This window comes from Nothobranchius furzeri, chromosome 7 (assembly GCF_043380555.1).
Source record: "Nothobranchius furzeri strain GRZ-AD chromosome 7, NfurGRZ-RIMD1, whole genome shotgun sequence".
Classification (NCBI taxonomy): Eukaryota; Metazoa; Chordata; class Actinopteri; order Cyprinodontiformes; family Nothobranchiidae; genus Nothobranchius; species Nothobranchius furzeri.
Window position 1 is genome coordinate 69,443,583 of NC_091747.1, and position 24,671 is coordinate 69,468,253.

Below are 24,671 nucleotides of genomic sequence, written 5' to 3' on the forward strand. Positions count from 1 at the left end.
ATCTTTGAACTGCAGCTGATTAAAGTTGGGCGTAAGGACCCGTTCTACTGTGCTGTGGTCTATCGTCCACCTGGTCCAATCAGTTCTTTCCTTCAGGAGTTTAGTGACTTTCTATCCTCCACTGTGAAGCTGTCCAGACTGGTGATTGTTGGTGACTTTAACATCCACGTTGATGATCCCTCTGATCACTTTGCCATGAATTTCTCCAGCCTTATGGACACCATCGGCTTTACCCAGCATGTTTCTGGCCCCACACACACCAGGGGGCACACTCTGGACCTTGTTTTTACCCGAGTCTAAATGCTGACAGTGTTTGTCATGAGGACATTTATATTTCAGATCACCATTGCATCTTCTTTAACTTGTCAGTTTCTGCGCCCCCACCTCCTGCTCGCCATCTGGTTAGTTCTCGTTTTCTTAATGAGAGCACAGCTAGCAATTTTTCTGCTGCTTTTGATCCACCCTGTTCTTCTGATAACGACCCAGATTCCTTAACTTCTCAGTTTAACGAGCACTGCCTCTCCATTCTGGACAACATCTGTCCTGTCAGAACCAGATCAGTTCCTGCAGTGAACCCTACTCCCTGGTTTAATGACAGCCTTCGCAGCCTGAAGTGCCAATGCAGAAAAGTTGAGCGTTTGTGGAAGAAAGCCCATCTCCACGTCCATCTGCTGCACCTAAAGGATCTTCTGACATCCTTTAATTCTGCAGTCAGAGACGCCAGGGTTTCCTATTTCTCCAACCTGGTGTCCCAGAGCAAAGGGAACCCCAAGGTGCTGTTTAACATCATCAGCAGCATCGTCTCTGCTGCCTCTCCTACAGCCTCCATCCACTCTGTTACAGACTGTGAGAACTTTCTGTCTTTCTTTGTGGACAAAGTCAATAAGGTTAGATCTAGCATCTCTCCTTCAGCCTTATCGCTGCCTCTCCCGACTCCAACCAGGCCCATCATCCTAGATAGCTTTGCTCCTGTTTCTTTGCCTGAGTTAACCAAACTAGTTAACTCTATGAAGACCTCTGCATGCCCCCTCCACATCTTACCCTCATCCTTGTTTAAAAGTGCTTTTCAGTCCATCGGTCCCAGCATGCTCTCTATAATTAATGCTTCTCTGGTCTCTGGTCAGGTCCCTGCTTACTTTAAGAACGCTGTAATCCACCCGCTTCTTAAAAAACCGAGTCTCGACCTCTCTCTCCATAGCAGCTTCAGACCCATCTCTAAACTTCCGTTCATCTCCAAGATCTTGGAAAAGGTTGTGGCTAAACAACTCACAGCTGCTCTTGATGAACATAACATCTACGATAGCTTCCAGTCAGGTTTTCGTAGAGCTCATTCTACTGAAACAGCTCTTCTTAGGGTCTCTAATGACCTTCTGACTCACAGTGATGCAGGGGACTGTTCTGTTCTGGTCCTGCTGGACCTGACTGCAGCCTTTGACACTGTTGACCATCACCTGCTACTGGAGAGGCTCAGAGACTGGGTAGGCCTATCAGGCTCTGCTCTGGAGTGGTTCTCCTCTTATCTCTCTGAGCGCTCCTTTTCTGTGGCCGTCTACAAGTTTAGGTCCTCCACCACCTCCCTTACCCATGGTGTCCCACAAGGTTCTGTGCTGGGGGCTCTGCTCTTCCTCCTCTATCTGCTTCCTCTTCAGCACATCCTGAGCTCCTTCAAAGGAATCTCCTACCATCTTTATGCAGATGACATCCAACTGTACATCTCCTTTAAGCCCCATGAGATGTCTAAGCTGCAGCTGTTACACACCTGCTTAGACTATCAAAACATGGATGCTGGGAGCTTTCTTCAGCTGAATGAAGATAAGACTGAGATCCTCATCTGTGCCCCAGACAAGCTGGTTCCCAAAGTCCGAGACTCTCTTGGTCAGCTTGCTTCTCACACTAAACCTTCTGTCAGGAATCTTGGTGTGACCTTTGACCCAGCTCTCACCCTGGATTCTCATGTCAGTTCTCTTGTTGGCTCTTCCTTCTTCCATCTCAGGAACGTTGCTAAGTTGAGTCCCATTCTGTCCCGCTCTGAACTTGAGACAGTTCTCCACACCTTCATCTCCTCACGCTTAGACTACTGGAACTCTCTTTTCACGTGTCTGAGCAGAACCTCCCTGGACCGTCTACAGGTGGTTCAGAACGCCTGTGCTCGGCTTCTGACCAAGTCCTCCGAACACACCCACATCACCCCGCTTCTCCTCCAGCTTCACTGGCTGCCAGTCAACTTCAGGGTTCATTTCAAGATCCTGGTTCTGGTCTATAGGGCCTTACATGGACAAGCACCATCTTACATTGGTGATCTTCTTAGTCCCTACACCCCCAGCAGGTCCCTGAGGTCCAGTGATCAAAGCCTACAGGTTGTGCAGCACCAGGCTAAAGGTCAAAGGTGACAGATCATCTGCTGCTGTGGCCCCCAGACTCTGGAACTCTCTCCCCCTGAGCCTGAGATCAGTCGACTCAGTGGTCTCCTTTAAAAAGCAGCTGAAGACTCACTTGTTCAAGCTGGCTTTTGTATGACCTTCTTCACCTCTCTCTCTTTATTCTGCTCTCCCCACCTATTCCACCTTCCTCAGGATCCACTGATTTCCCTCTTTCCTGTTCACTTTCTCTCTTTCTTAACATTTTTTTCAATCACAATTGCCTACTTTTGTTTATTTTAAATATATTTTTAATTATTTTCTAAATCTTTTTGTATATTTTTACATTTTTTTGTTTTTGTGAAGTGCCTCGTGATTTTTATCATGAGAGGCGCTATAGAAATGATATTTTCTTCTTCTTCACTGCAATTCAGAGCTGTTAGATACTGGTGGTGTCTGTTTTAAACAATTTATCTGTATATAAAATAATAACATACAATGTTGTAATAACTGCAGCTTAAAAAGAATGTCCTATCTTTATTCATTTGGAGCCCCTAAGAAGAAATCCCACCTTAAAGGCTGTGGAGAGACAGCTGGGACTGTTGTCAAGAAGTCATAAATTACAAGGCGGCTCTGTGGAGACTCCATTCTCCTACAATAGCATTTTGCTATTCTAAGCAGGCTTAGGAATGTTCCTGTACCAGAGTTTTTAGGGATGCTGTTGTAGAGGTATAAGCAGTGGACAGATGCTGGAAAGACAGAACCACTTTTGGGCTGCATGGTTCCCCACCGGTGTACCGATGCTTGTATTAACATGTACTAGATTGTAATAAACCGGTTATCTTTTGTAACTTAAACGTTGCCATGATTGAGTCATAGCACACCAAGAAAAAGGACCGTTCAGCATGAAAATTAACCACATTCCCTTTATTTCTGATGACACAACTTAGCACTGCTGGTGAACCATTTTTTTCATGTATTTTTTCAGCTTTTTTATTTTTATTGCCATTATCACTTATAAAAGCTGTGGGTTTATTAATTTGTGAATTAATTAAGCAATACAGATCACAGTCCAATGTTTTGTTTTTGTTTTTATTTTTAAGTAAGGTTCAGCAAATGCTGTCGAATCACTGATAGCCATCATCTGGGAAATGAAATATTAACGGTTTCCAAGTACCGCTGTAATGTGCTTGCAAACCACTAGGCAGAAGAAAAAATATTTGTATATAGCATCTCTCAAGATAAGCCCACAAGGTGCTTTATAAGAACGACAAAACTAGAAAAAGACTAACAAAGACCATAAAAAAATACAGAAAAAGGGAAATTTTTAGACTAAAAATGAATCCTGAAAAAGCCAGACCTGACAGAGCCAGTAGTGTGAAAAAAAGCTACATAGGAATAATAATGAACAGTGTGTGTTTAGATGGTAAATGACAGAGTTCAGAGCGGTTCTGGTTCAGTCCGCTGTTGGATCATCAACACTAGACAGGAGACATGATTGTCTTTTATACAGAATGTCTCGTGTCTTCATCTGTCTAGAGTTGTTATGATGGTTTTATTTTTGAATAATTTTAACATTCAATTCAATTCAGGAATACTTTATTAATCCCAGAGGGAAACTGATTGCTGTAGTAGCTCAGAATAATAATAATAATCAAGTAATCAAAGAGTTATTGTATATTACAATGGCTGTTGGCAGGAAGGATCTCCAGTAGCGGTCAGTGTTGCAGCCAAACTGAAGAAGCCTCTGACTGAAGACACTCTTCCGTTGTCGGACAGTCTTGTGAAGAGAATGCTCAGGGTTGTCCATCATTTTCTTGATTCTCTGGAGAATCCTTCTTTGCGTTATCTCCTCCAGTGGTTCCACCGTCGTCCCCAGAACAGAACCAGCCTTTCCATGTTGTCGTTCTTTTTTAAAACACAGAAACGGTTTTGTTTACCTGTTATTGACGCTACAGTTTCGCCGACGGCTGCCGGCTTCTTCAGGCTGACGCTGACGGCGGCGCGTCACTTCCTTCGCCGTTTATCCGCGGGCAGCAGAGGACGTTGTCGCCCTCTACTGCCCGCTCTCCCCTCTCCGACGATGCAGTCCCATGCGTGGTCCAGGGTGTAAACTCCGTCGTCCCTGTTCATGGTCCCACATCCACGTCTCCTTATCTCTATTGCTTCCTTGATCCATCATTTGTATTTTTGTTGTTCAGTGGTTATGATCCGTGTGTTGTCCCAGTCCATTATATGGTTTTCTCTTATGCAGTGATCTGTTACGGCTGACTTCTTTATTGTACTTTCTGCTTCTTCTTTTGCTGCTCTTGTGTGTTTTCGATTTGCCTCTTTCTCGCACTCCTTTCTGTGTTCTATTGTCCGTGTGTTGAGTTGGCGTCCGGTTTCTCCTATGTATGTTTTATTGCAGAGTTTGCATGGGATTTGGTAAACGACTCCACATTTAAGTCCAGCTGGTATCTTGTCTTTTGGGTGCACTAGTCTGTTTCTAACTGTTGTGTATGGTTTTGTTGGTGTGTTTATGTTGTGTTTTTTCATTGTTGCTCTTATTTTTTCCGTTATGCCTCTGATGTATGGTAGGGTTATCACTGGTTTTGGTTCTTGTCTTTCTGGGTTTCTGGTTCTTTTTTTGGGTTGTTCTTTGCTTTCTGTTTTTGTTTGTCGGGAACAAGCGCTGTTCAGCCAAACTTTCATAATTTCATAAAAATAACATTTTTCCAAGTGACACATCCCTCAGAGAGACCGGGTTTCCAGACCGCTTCAGTGGGAGGAAATCAACGAACATCCTTGAGTTTATCCGTCAAAATAAACAGTCAAATGGAAATATCTGTAACCTGTCATTTAACTGTTTTGCCTTCCTGTGAAGATTGTTGCAAAGAGAAAGAATTAAACTTGATTAACCCCAGAGCCACGCGCACTGCGCTGTACGTCGTGACTGTAAAATGAGGGGGAAACGATTTAATCGGATCCTTTTCTTTTCAACATGGTTTAATGTAAAGTTTCATTCAGTACAAACTTTAGTTACACCAATCTAACGAGACAGAGCCTGGATTTGTATTCTGAACAGTTTAAACATGTTTAAAACGGAGACGTGCGTGACGCGTCTAAAATTCGCACCTGCTCCGCTATTATGGAAATTAAACTAACAAGATGAATAGCATGAACTTATTTTAGGCACAGACAACATCCCCCACACTTTTGAAAAGCTTGCAACGCGCCTGGTCGCTCGTGTACGTCAAAGTTATCTTTCGTAAGAAGATAATCAATAAAACGATTTATATAAAGTGGATCCAGAAGTTGTAGCCCGTCTCTGCTACAATATTTTGATATTTTTCACCCTGTTGGTGGTTTTACTGAGCAGGTGCCACTTTTGTCACGCGATTATTTTTAAAACATGTTTAGACTGTTCAGAATACAAATCCGGGCTCTGTCACGTTTGATTGTTGTAATTAAACTTTGTAGGTGGGGAAGGTCAGAAAGCAGCTCAGAAGCGCATATGATTACGCACAAGCGTGACGCGTCAACCCGGTCTCACAGTAAGACCGGGTTGGACCTGTTCAGGTTTACGCAGACAATCTTTACATTTAGAATTGGCTTACAGATGTAAAATTAATGCAGTAAAATATAAAGCACTTTATTTAAATATCCATTCATTATTTTAAAAGTATAGAGAGCCGCATCAGATGGATGGAGGAGCCGCATGCGGCTCCAGAGCCGCGGGGTGCCGACCCCTGTGCTAGCCTACTTTATTGTCCCCAGCAATTTTTAAACCCCACTCAAGTGTATGGTTATTGTCCCCAGCAATTCTGAAAACAAACTGACGCCCTTGAGTGCGGGTCATTTACAGGTTATTCAAACATTTCAGTTAAACATCTTGTTCATTCATCACGTATGATTATTTAACTTGTAACTATAAAATCGTGGAGTCTTCACTTATTGAGAGTGAAGAATGTTGACGTCTGGCTTTCACAGAGAGTGCGGGAACCTTGGGAGAGAATGTTTGTCTGGATGTTTTGTCTTCTGTATGTAACAAGGTATCCGCGGGTCCTTAAATAGTCTTAAAAAGTCTTAAATTTACTTTTCCAAATTTAAGGCCTTGAAAATCCTTAAAAATTACAAATAATCCTTAAATACAGTTTCCAAAGGTCTTAAATTACCAAAGACCCATTAAACTAGATTATTTTATTCATTTTTGTGAATTTCTAGTTAGTCTTCAGCATTTTTTGTGTGTGATGTTGGCGTAAGCGGAACTGTACACATTCACGTTGGTTGTGAAAGGGGACTATTTTTAGATGAGCACATTAGCTGGTTAAGCTAGTGGGAGCTTGTGCCATGGAGAAGTGCAAGTTTAATGGTAACTGGATGATTAATCCCACGTTTGCGACGTGGTTAGCACCGGTCCCAGGCAATAGCTGGAAATTATAGCAGAAATTTAATTTTAAAAAATAGCTTAAATTTGGTCAAAGTGGCCTTAAAAAAAGGTCTTAAAAAGTCTTAAATTTGGCTCCCATAAACCTGCAGATACCCTGATGTAAACACACGCTGAACAGAACCTTCTGGTTCTGGAAGGCCAAATAAAATGTGGATTCATGCTGTAGAGGTCACTATGTTGGTCAATGTATATGTTGAAAAATGTACCCTTTACATGTTTGTGAAGATCAACTCTGACAACGTGTTCACTAATGTGATGATGCTGTCAGACCTTAGCAACTGTTGCTATGTTGGCACAAAGATGCAGTAATAGTTGTCATGGTGACATGTTATTGTTGTTATGACACCATGACCTTATCACAGCCGTGCTCTGGACCATGTCGGACAGGACTGATGGTGTTGTGGTCCAGAGGACACTCCGTCTCACTTTTGTCCCAGACAGTCCCTGAAGATCCTTCAGACCAACAAACACACAACAGTCATCAGATGAGTGAGAACAGAGGACTCCTGGAGGCTTCATTAATTTGCTATTTGTGTGATGATGTCAGAGGCAGCCCAAGGCATACAAGACTTAAGTGACTGCTTTGGGCCCCCACACCACCAGGGGGCACCCAAGAGCACCAAGATGACATGAGAAAATAATAACAATTAACTAATCAAAACTAACATTTCACGTGAAAAAAACTATTTTTCTATATTACTTTCTGTAGTGTCAGTTGGTTTTATTTTGAAGTTTATGTTTGCTTATGTTTATGTATTTAGCAGACGCTTTTGTCCAAAGCGACTTACAAGTGATAATCGGCATGTTGCCCTTGAGGCTAACAACAACAACAATAACAACAACTTGACTTCAGTCATGGAGAGGAGGGAACAAGGAGTGGACAGTAGAGAGGGGGGACGGGTGCAGGGAGGGTGCTAGTTTAGAAGAAGCTCTCTGAAGAGCAGGGTCTTCAGGAGTTTCTTGAAAATTGAACAGGAAGCCCCTGTTCTGATAGTGCTTGGAAGGTCATTCCACATTTGTGGAACGATGCATGAGAAGAGCCTGGATTGTCCTGAGCGTGGTGTAGACACTGCTAGCCGACTATCTTGTGATGACCGGAACGGCCGGGCCGAGACGTAAGTGTCATACAGGCAAAGTCGGTGTTTATTGTGTTTTTCCTTCCAGTGTGGTGTATTTTTAGTGTGTATTCTTTTTACTTAGTTTTAGTGCATGGCATGCTTTTATTTTGGAGAACCCAGGAAACTGGGAGGATGTGTGATTTTATTTTGTCAAGCTTGGACAGATGGCATCTGGACCGGAGCAATTATCTGCACCGGTGGGAGATTAGGAGTGTTCTTCGGTGGAGACGGCAGCAGAAAGCGGAGAGTCGCCGGGTGAAAGGACACCGATTGTCTGTGACGAGGCTTCATGCAGATGTGGGCAGGGTATTCCTCTGCCCTGGCGTGTGAGTAGCGGCCTGTGACAAGGTGTGACCCGTGGTGTGCGATTGAGCAGTGACTGCCGTTAAAATTCACTGACAGGTGGACCCGCGACGGAGGAGGACGACGGCGTGGCGCGGCCGAGCCAGTGACTGATCTGCAGGAGGAAGCGGGCGATTGAGGGAAACGGCGGTACGGCAGACACGCGTCTTGAAGGAGGAGGCGAGCTATGGAGGTAAGAGGAAAACGGCGGCGTGGCGGACAAGCGTCCTGAAGGAGGAGGAATCTGCCCCGCAGCGTCCAGATAAGGCTGCAGACTCTCACCGGGCCCAGTTCCGGCAACCGTTTTAGTGACTGGCCTAAGGCTTTTTAGTGATGTTTTAATTAGTACTTTGAATAAACCGTGGTGCGGTGGTTAACGGCTGATTCACCACCAGAGGGGAAAGGGGCCACTGAGACATTTGTTGGACAAAGTCCTACCATAGGGGTGACCATTGAGGGAGTCCAGCTCCAGGGGTTACTGGATACGGGTTCCCAAGTAACTTTAATGCAATAGAGTTTCCTAGAAAAATTTACTGGAATTAAGTCTGAGAAGACTCCTGTATTCTTCCAACTGAGAGCAGCCAATGGATTAGAGATCCCCTATACTGGCTATGTAGTGTTGGACTTTGAAGTGGAGGGCATTAGCATACCTGGGCGGGGCGTTATTATTGTTAAGGATGAACATTGTACACACCCGCTCATAATAGGCATGAACATTGTGACTGCTTGCTGGAAGGCCCTGTTTAAGAGTTCTGCAGAGGCTGCCCCATGTCCATCACCGATAAAGCATCAGAAGGCCTGGAAGGATGCCTTTGCAACCTGCAGGCGTATTGAAGCCACAATGGCCGAGGATGGGCTGCTTGGATTTGTGCGGCCGGCCCGTCGGGGCCATATAAGGGTCACACCGAGAAGTGAGATGCTAGTTTGGGGCCTGACGCGGAGGGGCCCACGAGGAGCAGACTACTGTGCCCTGTTAGACCCGACATCAGAGACCAGTAAGGTGGGTGTGGCCAGGACGCTGGCCATTGTAAGAAATGGCAGAATTCCGGTGTGTGTTTGCAACCCCCACCCTTTCAGCCTGTCTATTTGCTGGTACGAGAAGCTGGGAAAGCTGTACCACATAGATGAGTTCATGGACCTCGTGGTCTGAGCCTGTCTCTGGAGAAGGACGGAGCGGTTGAAGTGGCGTTGGTGGATGCAGTGCATACAGAACAATGTGAGCTTCCACAAAAGGTGAGAGATCTAACTAACCGGCCAGATTTGTCTGAAGCTCAGGAGGAGTTGTGTGCCTTGCTGCAGAAGTGGGAAAAAGTTTTTGCTAAGCATGATGAAGACTTTGGGCGGATAGAGGTCGTAAAACACCAAATCCACACTGGTGGGGCAGCACCTATTAGGGAGCGATATCGAACCTCTCCCTCCCGTCATGTACAGAGAGGTGAAATCCCTGTTGTCAGATATGCTGGAGAGAGGAGTGATTAGAGAGAGCTGTAGCCCTTGGGCTGCACCCATAGTCCTGGTGAAGAAAAAGGACAACAGTTGGAGATTCTGTGTCGATTATAGGAAATTGAATGCAGTAACTCATAAAGATACCTTTCCTTTGCCTAGGATAGAGGAGACTCTGACCAGTCTGAACCGAGCAGAGTGGTTTTCTACCCTTGACCTGGCCAGTGGCAGGGTATCCGCGGGTCCTTAAATAGTCTTAAATTAGCTTTTCCAAATTTAAGGCCTTAAAAATCCTTAAAAACGACAAATAATCCTTAAATACTGTTTCCAGAGGTCTTAAATTACCAAAGACCCAATAAACAAGATTATTTTATTTCTGTAAAATTTTCGTGAATTTCCAGTTAGTGTTCAGGATTTTTTGTGTATGATGTTGGCGTAAGCAGAACTGTACACATTCAGCTGGTTGTGAAAGGGGGCTATTTTTAGAGCACATTAGCTGGTTAAGCTAGTGGGAGCTTGCGCCATGGGGAAGTGCAAGTTTAATGGTAACTAGATGGCTAATCCCACGTTCGCGGTGTGGTTAGCACCGGCTCCAGGCAATAGCTGGAAATTATAGTTGAAATTAAATTTTAAAAATAGCTTAAATTTGGTCAAAGTGACCTTAAAAAAGGTCTTAAAAAGTCTTAAATTTGACTCCCTTAAATCTGCAGATACCCTGCAGTGGGTACTGGCAGGTCGAAATGGATCCTCAGGACAGGGAGAAGCTGCTTTTACCACTCCACTTGGGTTGTTTGAATTTGAACGTATGCCGTTCGGATTGTGTAATGCCCCCGCCACTTTCCAGCGACGTATGCAGCAGTGTTTAAGTGGTCATATGGCAGAGTCACTGTTGGTGTACTTAGATGACATCATTATTTACTCACCCGATTTCTCCTCTCACCTACAGCATCTGGATGGGGTACTCCAAAGGCTGTGGCAGCACGGATTGAAGCTACTGCTGGACAAGTGTAAACTTTTGCAACGTGAGGTGAAATTTTTGGGCCACGTGGTAGATCAAAGACGGGTAAGACTTGACCCAGATAAGATCTCGGCGATGAGGGATTGGCCGCGCCCCTCTACTGTGTGACAAGTGCAGGCCTTTTTGGGAGTGGCCGGCTACTACAGACGCTTTGTAGCGGGATTTGCAAAAATTGCCCGGCCACTGAATGCACTGCTGGCCGGCGCCCCTATTAACAAGGGGACGGAGACCCGGGCAGTACGATGGTCCCCTGAGCACCAAGTGGCCTTTGACGCATTGAAGACAGCGCTTATCCAGGCCCCTGTCCTGGCATACGCTGATTATTTGTTGCCATTCATTTTGTACACAGATGCAAGTAATCAGGGGTTGGGAGCAGTGCTGGCTCAAGTACAACCGGGGCAGGAACATGTCATAGCCTATGCCAGCCGTAGCTTATACCCAGCTAAGCGCAACGACGTGAACTATAGCTCCTTCAAATTGGAGCTTTTGGCACTCAAGTGGGCAGTAACTGAGAAGTTTAAGGATCATTTGACTGGTGCAACGTTCTCAGTATATACTGACAATAATCTTGTTGCCCATTGGCAGACAGCCTGCCTGGGGGGCAACGGAACAGCGCTGGGTTGCTCAGCTTGCCTCCTTTAACTACAACAAGTATCGTCCTGGAAAAAGCAACACAAATGCTGATGCCTTGCCCAGGTTCCCAGTGCCCACCTCGGATGATGAACCCTCCGATGCGGAGGCTGCATTTTCGGCAGCCGTGGAGCTCGCCCCTGATGGGGGAAGTGAAGATTGGGCTGATGTGAATGGGAACTGGCTCAAGCCAATGACCCGGATATCCAGGTGGTTAAAGAGTACCCCACCACCAGATGAAAAACAACATCTGATGGAGCCTTAATTGCCACTTACTCATTAGCGTCGGTACGGTCCGGGGAGGATAGCATCAGTTCTGTCTCGATGGGCAGTGTAGTGTTTACATATACTGTAAATCTGAAGGACTTCTCAGGAATGTGGAAATCCCCGAGCCGCTGGGTGAAAGACCGCGGTGTCCACCATAATAAGATAAACAAAGGCAGGCATGTGTGGCTTTTGGAGACTCTGAACCACATTATTTTATTAAATTGCTTGGTCACGTGACTGGGACCAATCAACTTGAATGGGCTGCCCTAGGATTTTCATTCAAAAGTCCAACTGCAGAGGGGAAGAAACTGTTTTTGTGGTGAGAGGTTCTGGTCCGAATGGATCTGAGCCTTCTGCCAGATGGAAGCGAGTCGAAGAGACTGTGTCCAGGGTGAGACGAGTCAGCTATTATCCGACCTGCACGCCTCAATGTCCTAGAGGTGTGCAGATCTTGAATGGAGGGGAGTTTGCAGCCAATGACCTTCTCTGCAGAGTGCACGACATGCTGCAGCCTCTTCTTGTCCCTGGTGGTAGCTCCAGCGTACCACACGGTGATGGAGGAGGTGAGGATGGACTCGATGATAGCGGTGTAGAACTGCCTCATCGACTGTGGTGATAGGTTGAATTTCTTCAACTGCCTCAGGAAGTACATCCTCTGCTGGGCCTTTTTTCTGATGGTGGTGATGGTGGGCTCCCATTTGAGGTCCTGGGTGATGGTGGTGCCCAGGAAGCGACATGAGTCCACCATCGTGATGGGAGTGTCAGACAGGTTTAAGGGGGGATGGGGGTGTGTGTGTTTCTTAAAGTCCACAACAACCTCCGCTGTCTTCTGGGTGTTTAGCACCAGGTTGTTGTGGCTGCACCAGGACACCAGCCGTTCAGCCTCCATTCTGTAAGCAGACTCATCCCCATTAGAGATGAGTCTGATGATGGTGGTGTCGTCAGCAAACTTAATTAGTTTGACGGACTCATGCTTGGAGCTGCAGCTGCTGGTGTACAGGGAGAAGAGCAGAGGGGAAAGAACACAGCCCTGTGGTGAGCCGGTGCTGATGGCCCGTTGGGCCGAGACATTCTTCCCCAGCCTTGTTGTTTCCTGTCTGTCAGGAAGTCAGTGATCCACCTGCAGATGGGGTCAGGCACGTTCATCTGGGACATTTTGTCTTGGAGGAGGTCTGGCAGGATTGTGTTGAATGCAGAGCTGAAGTCCACGAACAATATCCTGGCGTAGGTACCTGGGGAGTCAAGATGCTGCAGGATGAATTGTAGAGCCATGTTGATTGCGTAATCTACAGACCTGTTTGCTCTGTATGCAAACTGCAGGGGGGTCCAGGAGGGGGGCTGTGAGGGTCTTGAGGTGGGGGAGAACTAGGTGCTCAAATGACTTCATGACCACAGATGTCAGAGCCACAGGTCTGTAGTCATTTAGTCCAGTGATTCTTGGTTTCTTGGGGACAGGGACTATGGTGGAGATCTTGAAGCAGGCAGGCACATGAGATTCCTCCAGTGAGGAGTTGAAGATGCTCGTAAACACTGGGGCCAGCTCTTCAGCTCAGTGCTTTAGAGTGGCAGGAGCCACGCCATCAGGGCCCGGCGCTTTTCATGTGTTAAGAGACCCAAACTGCTTCTTTACATCTGCTTCATGAATGTGTAGGTTTGTGGTGGAGGTGTGTGATGTGAAGACCTCATGAGTGGGGAGTGAGGTGATGAAGGTAAAATTCGCAGTGATGGAACTGTCTTGTTCCTTTTTTTATATAGAAAAACTTGTTTTATGCATTGTGTGTAAATAAACTCAAGTTTGGAGGAAGACGTGTCAGCCCATTGTTTGATCTAGCGTGATCACTCTCCGTACCTAAAATAACAGTCGTGGGGCTCTAGGTTCACACTTGTACCAAATGAATATGTAGTTAGTTCACTTTTTTCAGTGAATTTCTACTTTGTTCTTGATGGTCGCATGAGTGAACCATGTACACGAACACATTCAGTGCAAACACACACGCGCACACATGCATCTCCTGTGATTTAGATTCATCACATATTTCCCCCAGTTTCAGCTGAGTGTCTCATTTAGTAAAAAAAAAACATGATTGTGAACTCTCTCTCAAGTCAAGTTTATTACATAGCCCATTTCATACACAACGGTAGCCCAATGTGCTTCACATGGTTAAAACAATCACAAGTGAAATGAATTAGTTAAAATGTCACATCATGTTGTGTAAAATAAAATCAAAGAATATTGACACAGAACATAGCACACAAACATAAAAGCATATTAAGTAAAATTATTGGAAGTTCTTTCTTTTACAGTCCTCTAATTACTTAGTACTTACATGATAATTACTTAGTAAGTTAGGTATTGTTGTTTCTGAGTTCTTAAACTGTTATTACCATGTAACTCAGGTTCAATTCTAGTTTTTATTTTTATTAATCATTCCTAGTATATACTGCTTTACACAGTAACTACACTTTATTACAAGTATTCACTTTAATTACACAATAATACATAATAAAACAGCACAGAATAGGTATACATATAAAATACATGTAGAATCAATTGAACACAGTACAGATAAAGACCTAGTAGAGCACAGATGCAAGGACAGATTAATGGAAGGCATCATGAAAAAGTTTAGTATTTAATCTGGATTTAAAAATGGAAATGGTGGGAGAGGTCTTAATGTCTATTGGAAGACAGTTCCAGAGACGGACCGCATAGCAGCTAAAGGCAGCCTCTCCGTGCTTGGTGCGGGCTCTGGGTTGTACCAGTTGGGATTTATCTGCTGACCTAAGTGATTCTGAAGGGTGATACGTTTAAAACATCTCTGCTATATACAGAGGTCGTTGGCTATTTAATGATTTAAAAGTAAGTAAAAGGTCTTTGAAATCAATCCTGTAAGTTACTGAAAGCCAGTGTAAATATTTTAAGATTGGTGTGATGTGATCATTTCATTTGGTTCTGGTCTCTTGCTCTGTCTCTCTGCTCTGTGTAACGCACAGCCTTCAGGCCTGCGGAGAAAAAAACCTACAAGATGCAGAAAAAAAGGATAAATCTCCAACCTTAATAATGTCAGCAATAAACGCAGTAAAACTTAACTTTCATGACCAAAAAAACCATAAAAATTATTCAGTAAATCAGGAGAGAGGAACAAATCTTATTTCTGATTTTACATTTTTTACTTCAATTCAAACTATTTAGACTTTTGTGTTTTCATCACATTTAGCTTGTATTTTATTTAACATATCATCAGCTTTACAGGTTAGCTGTTCCTGTGTGCTTAAAAAGTTATGTTACTAACCTCTAAAAAATTACCAAATCATTCACATGAAGTAGATTTGTTATTCATTTTCTGAAAGTATCTGATTAGTTTAAAAAAACTAAATATGTTTTGTTTAATTTGGTTTTCAGAATGTCACTAGTTTACTTATACTTTTAAAATATATATATATACTGATGTACTGAAATACAGAGAAATCAACTTGTGAATACAATGCATGTTAATATAGTAAGTATAGCATGTTTAACATAAGCACATTCACACATGGAAAGTATCAATGTAAATAAATCATATGGCAGTAACTCTGCTGTACTTTCATTGTGTAAAAGTAGCTCACGAGCCAAAAAAGATTGGAGACCCCGGCAATAGATCGTTAAGCCCTAGTGGATGTTTAGATGATAGTTTAAAGTTTTCTTTCAGCAAAATCTTCGTCCACAGAGCTCACAAGCAAAATGCTTCTGTCCTTTAAGGACTCTTTTGTCACCGTTTAAATTGATCTTTTGGATAAATCTTTTCCACTGAACTCACATGCGAAATGCCTGTGTGGACTCTCATGTGTCTGTTTAAAGTTGTCTTTTGGCTAAATCTTTTTACACATAGCTCACAGGTGAAAGGCTTCTGTCCTGTGTGGACTCTCATGTGTCTGTTTAAATTTGTCTTGAGGCTAAATCTTTTTACACAGAGCTCACAGGTGAAAGGCTTCTGTCCTGTGTGGACTCTCATGTGTCTGTTTAAAGTTGTCTTGTGGCTAAATCTTTTTACACAGAGCTCACAGGTGAAAGGCTTCTGTCCTGTGTGGACTCTCATGTGGCTGCTTAAAGTTGTCTTTTGGCTAAATCTTTGTCCACATAGCTCACAAGGAAAGGGCTTGTGTCCTGTGTGGACTCTCATGTGACTGTTTAAAGTTGTCTGATGGCTAAATCTTTGTCCACAGAGCTCACAGGCGAAAGGCTTCTGTCCTGTGTGGACTCTCATGTGACTGTTTAAAGTTGTCATTTCGCTAAATCTTTGTCCACAGAGCTCACAGGCAAAAGGTTTCTCTCCTGTGTGCACTCTCATGTGGCTGCTTAAAGTTTTCTTTTGGCTAAGTCTTTGTCCACATAGCTCACAAGGAAAGGGCTTCTGTCCTGTGTGGACTCTCATGTGACTGTTTAAAGTTGTCTGACGGCTAAATCTTTGTCCACAGAGCTCACAGGCGAAAGGCTTCTGTCCTGTGTGGACTCTCATGTGACTGTTTAAATGTGCCTTTTGGCTAAATCTTTTTACACAGAGCTCACAGGCGAAAAGCTTCTGTCCTGTGTGGACTTTCATGTGACTCTTTAAATTTGTCTTTTTGCTAAATCTTTGTCCACAGAGCTCACAGGCGAAAGGCTTCTGTCCAGTGTGGACTTTCATGTGACTGTTTAAATTTGTCTTTTGGCTAAATCTTTTTACACAGAACTCACAGGCGAAAGGCTTATGTCCTGTGTGGACTCTCATGTGACTGTTTAAATGTGCCTTTTGGCTAAATCTTTGTCCACAGAGCTCACAGGCGAAAGGCTTCTGTCCTGTGTGGACTATCATGTGTTTGTTTAAATTTGTCTTTTGGCTAAATCTTTTTACACAGAGCCCACAGGTGAAAGGCTTCTGTCCTGTGTGGACACACATGTGTTTGTTTAAATTTGACTTTTCGCTAAATCTTTGTCCACAGAGCTCACAGGCAAAAGGTTTCTCTCCTGTGTGCACTCTCATGTGGCTGCTTAAAGTTGTCTTTTGGCTAAATCTTTGTCCACATAGCTCACAAGGAAAGGGCTTCTGTCCTGTGTGGACTCTCATGTGACTGTTTAAAGTTGTCTGATGGCTAAATCTTTGTCCACAGAGCTCACATGCGAAAGGCTTCTGTCCTGTGTGGACTCTCATGTGACTGTTTAAATGTGCCTTTAGGCTAAATCTTTGTCCACAGAGCTCACAGGCGAAAGGCTTCTGTCCTGTGTGGACTTTCATGTGTCTGTTTAAATTTGTCTTTTGGCTAAATCTTTTTACACAGAGCTCACAGGCGAAAGGCTTCTGTCCTGTGTGGACTCTCATGTGACTGTTTAAATTTGTCTTTTGGCTAAATCTTTTTACACAGAGCTCACAGGCAAAAGGCTTCTGTCCTGTGTGGACTCTCATGTGACTGTTTAAATGCGTCTTTTGGCTAAATTTTTGTCCACAGAGCTCACAGGCGAAAGGCTTCTGTCCTGTGTGGACTTCCATGTGTTTGTTTAAAGTTGTCTTTTGGCTAAATCTTTTTACACAGTGCTCACAGGCGAAAGGCTTCTGTCCTGTGTTGACTCTCATGTGACTGTTTAAATGCGTCTTTTGACTAAATCTTTGTCCACAGAGCTCACAGGCGAAAGGCTTCTTTCTGTTTAACATCTGGTGTTTTTAAACGAAGTTTCATCCATTTATTTTACTCTGGTAACAGACAGGCTTTTGTAGTTCCTACAGGGAGGATTGACCTTGCCCTAAGTACCAGGACTTGTACTGGTCCCCTTTTCAGTAGAACTCCCTTGAGAAAGTCCAGACTGCGACTGCTTTGTGGTTTGTTGATTTAGAATTGCACCTGGTGTGTCTTCCTGCCTAAGAGTCTGTGAAGAATGTCGAATGTGTGTGTGGTTATCTTTTTTTGTGTATGCTTAATAAAGCCTTTCGGAAGGCATCTGCCCGATGAGAGCGAACCTGACAACCGACTGGAGTGTACTTTTCCTCTCCACTTTGCAAAGTCTAAACTGATTGATTGTTTGATTATTGGTATTGGTTTTGACAAACTGATTACTATAACCCCCCTGTGCTTTGAACTTCCCTAAGGTAATCCTGGATTGATAAAATTACCCAACACCCTCCAAACTAGGCCAGAGTTTCTCCTGTTCCTCCCTTTTGTGGAGAAAATCTAGGTGCTGGTGGTTGACACGAGCACTCTGTTCTTCTGAAGCTTCTTATTTAACCAGAACCACCTGTTGAAAATCTGTAGGAAACACAAAAACATATTATGTGAATTACAGACAGCTGTAATTTTTTCCCCACATATAACAGTTGTATTATTTCTTTAAACTGACAGTAGAATGAAATGTATTTACAATTGGAAACTGAACTTTGAGCCTCTATAAATCATATGAGCCTTAACCCTCAGGCTTCACTTTAATTTTCATACAAAAGAGTCATTAGAGGACAAAAATGTCCGCTTGTAAAAGTGGCTATAAAAAATGTATACATTAATGTTTATTTTTACTTTTTTTTTCATAAATCTGTTGAACAACTTCAGCCATGCTCAAACATAAAAAACTCAATCATTTTGAGGCTTTTAACCCCTGAAATGCCCATTTGTAATTCATGAAAAAAACACACTAAAACTGAGTTATTAGATAGCATTAGAGGACAACAATGTCCACTTTTAAAACAACTTTAAAAATGGTCCAGATTAGGGCTGGGCGATATGGACAAAACTTATATCTCGATATCTTTTAGCTGAACTTCCGATATACGATATATCTCGATATTTTTCCTCCTAACCCTAACAGTATTGACTCATATCAGCGAATATACTGTAATGACTCAAGAGTCTCTGGTTGCTCATTTATGAGTATTATTTTCGGGCTACTTTCGCCATAACCCACGCCTTACAAACTCTTAACTTTTTCTACAGAATCGCTCCTAACAGAGTATTTACTAGCATAGCAAACCAGAGTGGAAAAAAACGGAACAACATTTCTCACCCGTTGAGCTCGCCTTCAAAATAAAACGGTAACCCTATAGTTTACAATTCAAACCCTTACAATATATCTGAGGTAATTTGGCCACTCCGGCTTTCCGTAGAGGAGGGAGGGGTTTGGATTGTCTCTCCGCACAAGCAGGATGGAAAACAGAACTTCGCTGACGTTGAACGTCCCCAAATAATTAAAAACCAGGACGCCAAATGCGAAGTTTAGAGCAGCACAATTACCCAGAGGCTCTCAGATTGAGCAAACTTGTAAGAATACATGTAATAGCCGCTTAAAGATGGAGCAGCATGTCACTAGCACAGCAGCTAATTGCTAGCATAGCAGTTTCACCAGTTATATCGATATAAAGTCACCTTATATCTTGTTTTAAAATTATACCGATATTTTAAAAATATCGATATATCGCCCAGCCCTAGTCCAGATTAATATTTTTTTCTGCTTTTTGGGTCCAAATCTTGGGCTCAACTTCATTTCTGATTGAAAAAATCAAATATTGAATGTTTATCTAAGTTTTAACCCTTTATATGCCAGTTTGATTATGTGTATTTCTTCAGGCACTCGAGGAGTACAGACGCTTCCCTCTTTCGCTCCCTTATCTTTTTTTCCCAAGGCTCTTTGTCCTGTCTGCCCACAGAGCGCTTCTCTGCATTTCTTCTGAAAAACTCTATTTTTAACCATGCATTTGATAAACTGGTCATTCAACGCGATCGATAAGATTTTTTCAACAATGAGAATGGAGCAGGGGGCTCCCACATGTCCACAGGGGACACACCCGGTGGGGTATCTGCTGGATTCCTGGTGGGAATGGAAGACCATATGCCTCCCCCAGTTGTCCATTGAGGATATCGAAGACGTGTGGATATTCGGTCTGATGATCACTGGATTTCTCCTGATTGGAGTGGGAGGATATCTGGTTTTCTGGAAATTTGGGAAGACGGGAGCGATTGGAGGGCGACCCGCACCCACGGAAAGCACCGTCCGTGTGGAGACTTCTCAGACTGGAATGTTACTCGAGGTGAATCGTAAGCTGGACAATGCTCTAGCTGCGATACCGGTATTAGTGCGCAAAATGGATGTCATCTCGGAGAGAGTTACCGGACGGTATGGACAAGCTAAAAAACCCAAAACTGGCTTCAATGAAGGACTGGAAATGATCAGTTTAAAGACTGAAGGCAGAGAGGAAAATTATCTCAGCCTGACCCAAACAAATTCTTGTTATCTGAATCTGACATCCTGGTAGCCTTGAGCTGCAAGCAACTAAAACCCCCACGAAGGAATGCAGACAAATGCTGTGACACCCCCCCCCCCCCCATGTGAATTCATGGATTTTTTTTTCACATTCTGTCTCACAGTTGAAGTGTACCTATGATGTAAATTACTGACCTCTGACATCATTTTAAGTGGGAGAACTTGCACAATCGGTGGCTGACTAAATACTTTTTTGCCCCACTGTATGGAGGATGTGAGTTGAGAGGAGCAGCATGGTGGTGTACTGACTGTGTGATTTGGCTGCAGCCCAGATTGGACAAAACAAAGCAATAACTGGAGTTCCGTGTGTAAACTGGCCTGAATATGAAAATAGAAAACAAGAAACACAAGAAAAAGTTGTAAACGACAGCTTGACTTTAGAAAAAATATAGAAAAATCAGACAACTGCTAAACAGTTAATCAAAAACAGATGTGTAGAAAAACAACTGTTGTTCAGAGTGCTCTTAAAGTTGCAATTTGACTTGCTCTCATGTTTCCATAAGACCACCACCCACTCGACTAGGGCATTAAATTCACTGGGCTGCATGCTGACTTAGCGACTGCACTCTGGAGTCACATGTGGAGGCTGTAGTAAGCATTTTGTTTTTGTCTTTAGCGCTGCAGACCACTTATTGCAGCATGGAAATAATGAATAGTTTCACAACTTTTAAATCAAAAAGATAATCAGTCCATCACCATTCTCCTTCCCGGCACCTCCGTTCTGCCGACTCCAACCTCCATTCCCCTTTCGGAACAAAACATGGCACCATGGGGGCTCGAGCCTTTGCAGCCGCTGACCCCACACTTTGGAACTCTCTTCCACTAAGCATCAGGAATTAGAGCTGAGGAAAGTAATTAAATAATCGATGCATGGGGATGCGGACATAAACGATTCTGCATCGTAGAAGAGTATGCCATAATCGATTATAGTGGAATGTAGTTTTGTTTTTTTAACGGCTGCACCAGCGCAGCATCCATATCTGTCAGAGTGAGCGCCCTCCACATTTACCAAGTAGTTCCGCCTTAATGTGGTACTGCAGGGCTGAGCGCTAGAGTTGTAACCTGAGATCGAACTGGAACCGGATCAGCCCGACCGGTTCTGTTGGATTTGGGCCGTAAATTATGTTAATTGAGCGGGATGCCACGCGGTGCGCTCCGCTCGCACAGCAACTGAGAGAGGGAGAGAGAGAGACATTGTCTGCTCACACAAGAGAGAGGATCGGCGGACGCTCCTCCAAACACGCATTATTATTTTCGTAATTTAATTATTATTTCTCCTCGAAGCGCTCAGTCAGACCGAGTGTTGTGATGTCGGGAGATCCGGTCTTGGGGAGGGGGCGGGGTCAGTGACGACGGCTGCAGCGTGATCGTCTGTCTCTTATTTAGGGACACGGTGAAGTTAAAAGGAGAGAGAAACAGAAGTTCTTGTTCCACTTTATTCTTTTGTTTCATGAAGATAAACTGATGTTAAATTCAGCTTAAAGAGAAACTGGGAGGAAGCTTTGGTTCATTTTACAGGAGATCTTTTTTCCTGTCTGCTCCTCCAGAGACAGCATGGACATGAAGGTTACATGGTGAGGGTCACACAGGACAGGTTAGTTAGCTGGTTAGTGAAGAAGATCCATCAGCTAGGTAATTTAATCCTAATCCAGCCCACAGCCTTCTGCTGGTGTAATTATCAGAAAGAATAAAACACACATCTTAAATATTGTAGCGACCCCGAGCGTCTAAGCGGCAGGGTTATAGTCCCCAAATCAACCAGCAGGAGGCAGTAGAAAATCACACAGACCTTTATTAGGCTTTTTCTTCAACGCTTTGTAACGCTATAGACACGATCCTCTATCACGCTCCTACCACACAGAGTCACGGTGTCAGTTAACCATGCTAATTCAACCCGCTCCACAGAACACACATCACCTTCCCTGTGGCTTACATAACACTCACACAACAGCAAATCAGCACATAGGAACTAGCAGAACGATAGGAAACACATATTACACAATACCCAGAATGCACCTGGCTTACAACCCCAGCCAGGTCACTACAATATGAATGGAAGTGTAGAATTTGTTTTATGTTTTATTATTTTCTGCATCAAACAGAACTTGATTCATTCTCCAACATTTCAGAAATGAACCACTGGGTTCAAATGAAATAAACTAAGTCAAACATTTGGTGTTATTTCTGACACCCTTCAACTGTGGAATAAATATCTGACTCTAGAGCTGCTCAGAGACATTAAACACTCATATATGAACCCATTATGTATTTTATTATTACATTATGTGTCCTGCAGGTTTTCAGTACTTTTTTAGATTTTGTGACTTTTTGCAAAGCGTGTTTTTCTCAGCCTGAGGCGTGGCGTTGAACGAGGAAACAGATGTTTTACTTTGTTAAATCTTCTTAAATGTTTAAAATGTTTTGTCCTAACCTGTTGTGAATGGAGAGATTTTGAGGGATGGCAGGTTGTGTCACTTCCGTTTTTGATAAAAAAAAAAAAAGCAATTATCTGACATCTTCTATTTATTGATGAAAACAAATTAATATGAAATAATCGTGATGCATCGGGATATCGAATCGAATTGAATCGTTGACCCAATAAACGAATCGAATCAGGAGACAAGTGAAGATTCACACTTCTATCAGGAATGCCGTCTCTCTTTCTACTTTTAAGTCACTGCTTAAAACCCACTTCTCTTAAGATCAACCCAGCATCCCCAGTCTGTTTACTATGTGTCATGTTTTATTATGTGTTTATTGCATTTTTTGTGAAGCCTCTTTGACTGACTTAAAAAGCATTAGACAAGTTTAATGTATTATTATTATTGTTATTATCATTATTATCACTTACAACCGCAGAAATAGCCATGCAAAGTGTGTCCCCACTCCCTGTTCAGCTATTTTCCTGCACCAGATCTGGCGTTTACAGATGTTTCACACCTGTGTGAATAGCACAGCTGTCTAAGAGAAAAACCACTTCTCCAACTCATTTACATATCTGAAAGGTGGCAGCCCTACCTGTGTCCATGCTGTCCAGGTCCAGGTGGTGAAGAACACACGATGAGTCAGTCCCAGCTGATGGATGATCCTGAAGTGGTAGCAGGTTTTCTTTAGCCGTGTTTAGCTAACAGCTGCAATAGAAACAAAGCAGGAGAGCTGATTAAGATGCTGCTTCAGAACAACGCAGGACATTAAAGATCCAACGCTTTGGTTCTGGCCAAAGGAACAGCAGCAGATCCAGAGGGCAGGAAGTCTAGAGAAAAGCTTTTCTAACCCACAACCTGATTCTGGAGCTCCGATTGTCACGAAGACCGCAGAATATCTTCTCTGGTTCTGGAAAGAACTCCACCAAGTTGTTGAGGAGGAGGAGAAAGTTTCCACAGCCTGGTGAGAAGATTTCTGCAGCAGCAGCAGTTAGTCGCTTTAGCGGATCAACTCTCCCAGAGACTGAAGTGAAGACGTTTTTACTGCAGAGCCTCAAATATTCTCCTCACACACCAGAGCAACAACAAGCTAGCTCTGCTAGCAGCTTCCGGTTTCTGCTTCTTCCGGTGGTCGGTAACCAGCGTAAAGGCGCATTAGCGCCACCTGCTGGAGCAGAATAAAACACATAACGCGTTATATTTTTATTATTTTAGATGGTCTCTTTAAAAGCCACGAAAAACAAGTAAAATAATTTTTTCTTTATGTTTTTCTTATCTAAATCTGACCAGTTTTATTCTTTATGAACTTCAAACAAACTAAAAAATCTTACTTTCTATAAAGAATGTGATAGAAACTTTTGATGTTGTTACTTTTATTTTTAGCAGCTCTGAGAAGCGAACAAAAGTGCTGGGAAGGTGCTGAATTAGTCATTATAGCTTCACGTAATGCTTAATGAGGCCACCAGAGGGCGACGCTCTTGTTTTCTCCACTCACTGAGCTCTGATGGGCAAAAGTAAAAAATTAGATTCTATTTAGAATAAATATTCCTCATATGTACTATAATATAATAAATACTCAGTACAAAAATATAATACATATGTAACTGTTGTATTTTTCACTCAAGTCCAGAATCATGTCTTCAGTTTCTGAGGTGCTTATGGACATGTCCAGGTTGTCTCCAGAGCACCATGGGTTAGCGATGGGACAATGGAGACAGGCTTCATCATTGGACACAAAGACAGAGACTATCATCAGCCAGGAGCTTGTTCTGTTCATCTTACAGAGCAGAGCACTCTGTGCATCACCCACTTTCAAAATGGTGCTGCACAGCTAATGGACACTGAGAATCAAAAAAAGGAAGGCTGGAATGCAGGTGAGCGAAGGTTTATTAAAACAAAATAGAACAGATTAACAGAGCATATTCTACAAAAGCTTTCAATGTGAAAGAGAGAGCAAGGCAGAAATACAACAAGTTACAATGCTCTTAAATAGATAAGATTAGTTCAAATCCTAAATAAAATAAAGAGCTATAGGAAGCAGGAGAGACTATTCTCAAAGCCAGCCTGAACAGCTGAGTCTTCAGCTGCTTCTTAACTCATTCACTGCCAGCTGTTTTCTGATCGCTAACGGCCTTCGCTATCTATCTATCTATCTATCTATCTATCTATCTATCTATCTATCTATCTATCTATCTATCTATCTATCTATCTATCTATCTATCTATCTATCTATCTATCTATCTATCTATTATCTATTATCTATCTATCTATCTATCATCTATCTATCTATCTATCTATCTATCTATCTATCTATCTATCTATCTATCTATACACACACACACACGCACGTGTATTTGTAAATACAGGTTACCTGTGGAATT

At 43.1% G+C, this 24,671-nt stretch overlaps 1 protein-coding gene across 11 annotated transcripts; it reads right to left on the minus strand.

Annotated features, from left to right (window-relative positions):
- Window positions 1-13,699: 13,699 nt before the first annotated feature.
- Window positions 13,700-23,608, minus strand: LOC107373916 (zinc finger protein 721-like). 11 transcript variants are annotated; one of them, XM_054751811.2, is made up of 4 exons: window positions 23,149-23,608; window positions 22,886-22,998; window positions 20,003-20,185; window positions 13,700-17,865 (listed from the first exon to the last, which is right to left on the minus strand). In XM_054751811.2, the coding sequence occupies exon 4, from the start codon at window positions 17,274-17,276 to the stop codon at window positions 15,360-15,362; it is 1,917 nt and encodes a 638-aa protein (XP_054607786.2). In that variant the 5' UTR covers window positions 17,277-17,865; window positions 20,003-20,185; window positions 22,886-22,998; window positions 23,149-23,608; the 3' UTR covers window positions 13,700-15,359. The 11 variants fall into 11 exon arrangements, with proteins under 11 accessions (XP_054607786.2, XP_070409763.1, XP_054607787.2 ...); XM_070553662.1 differs by having other exon boundaries at window positions 20,003-22,807; XM_054751812.2 differs by having other exon boundaries at window positions 23,142-23,608.
- Between the last annotated feature and the right edge of the window lie 1,063 nt (window positions 23,609-24,671).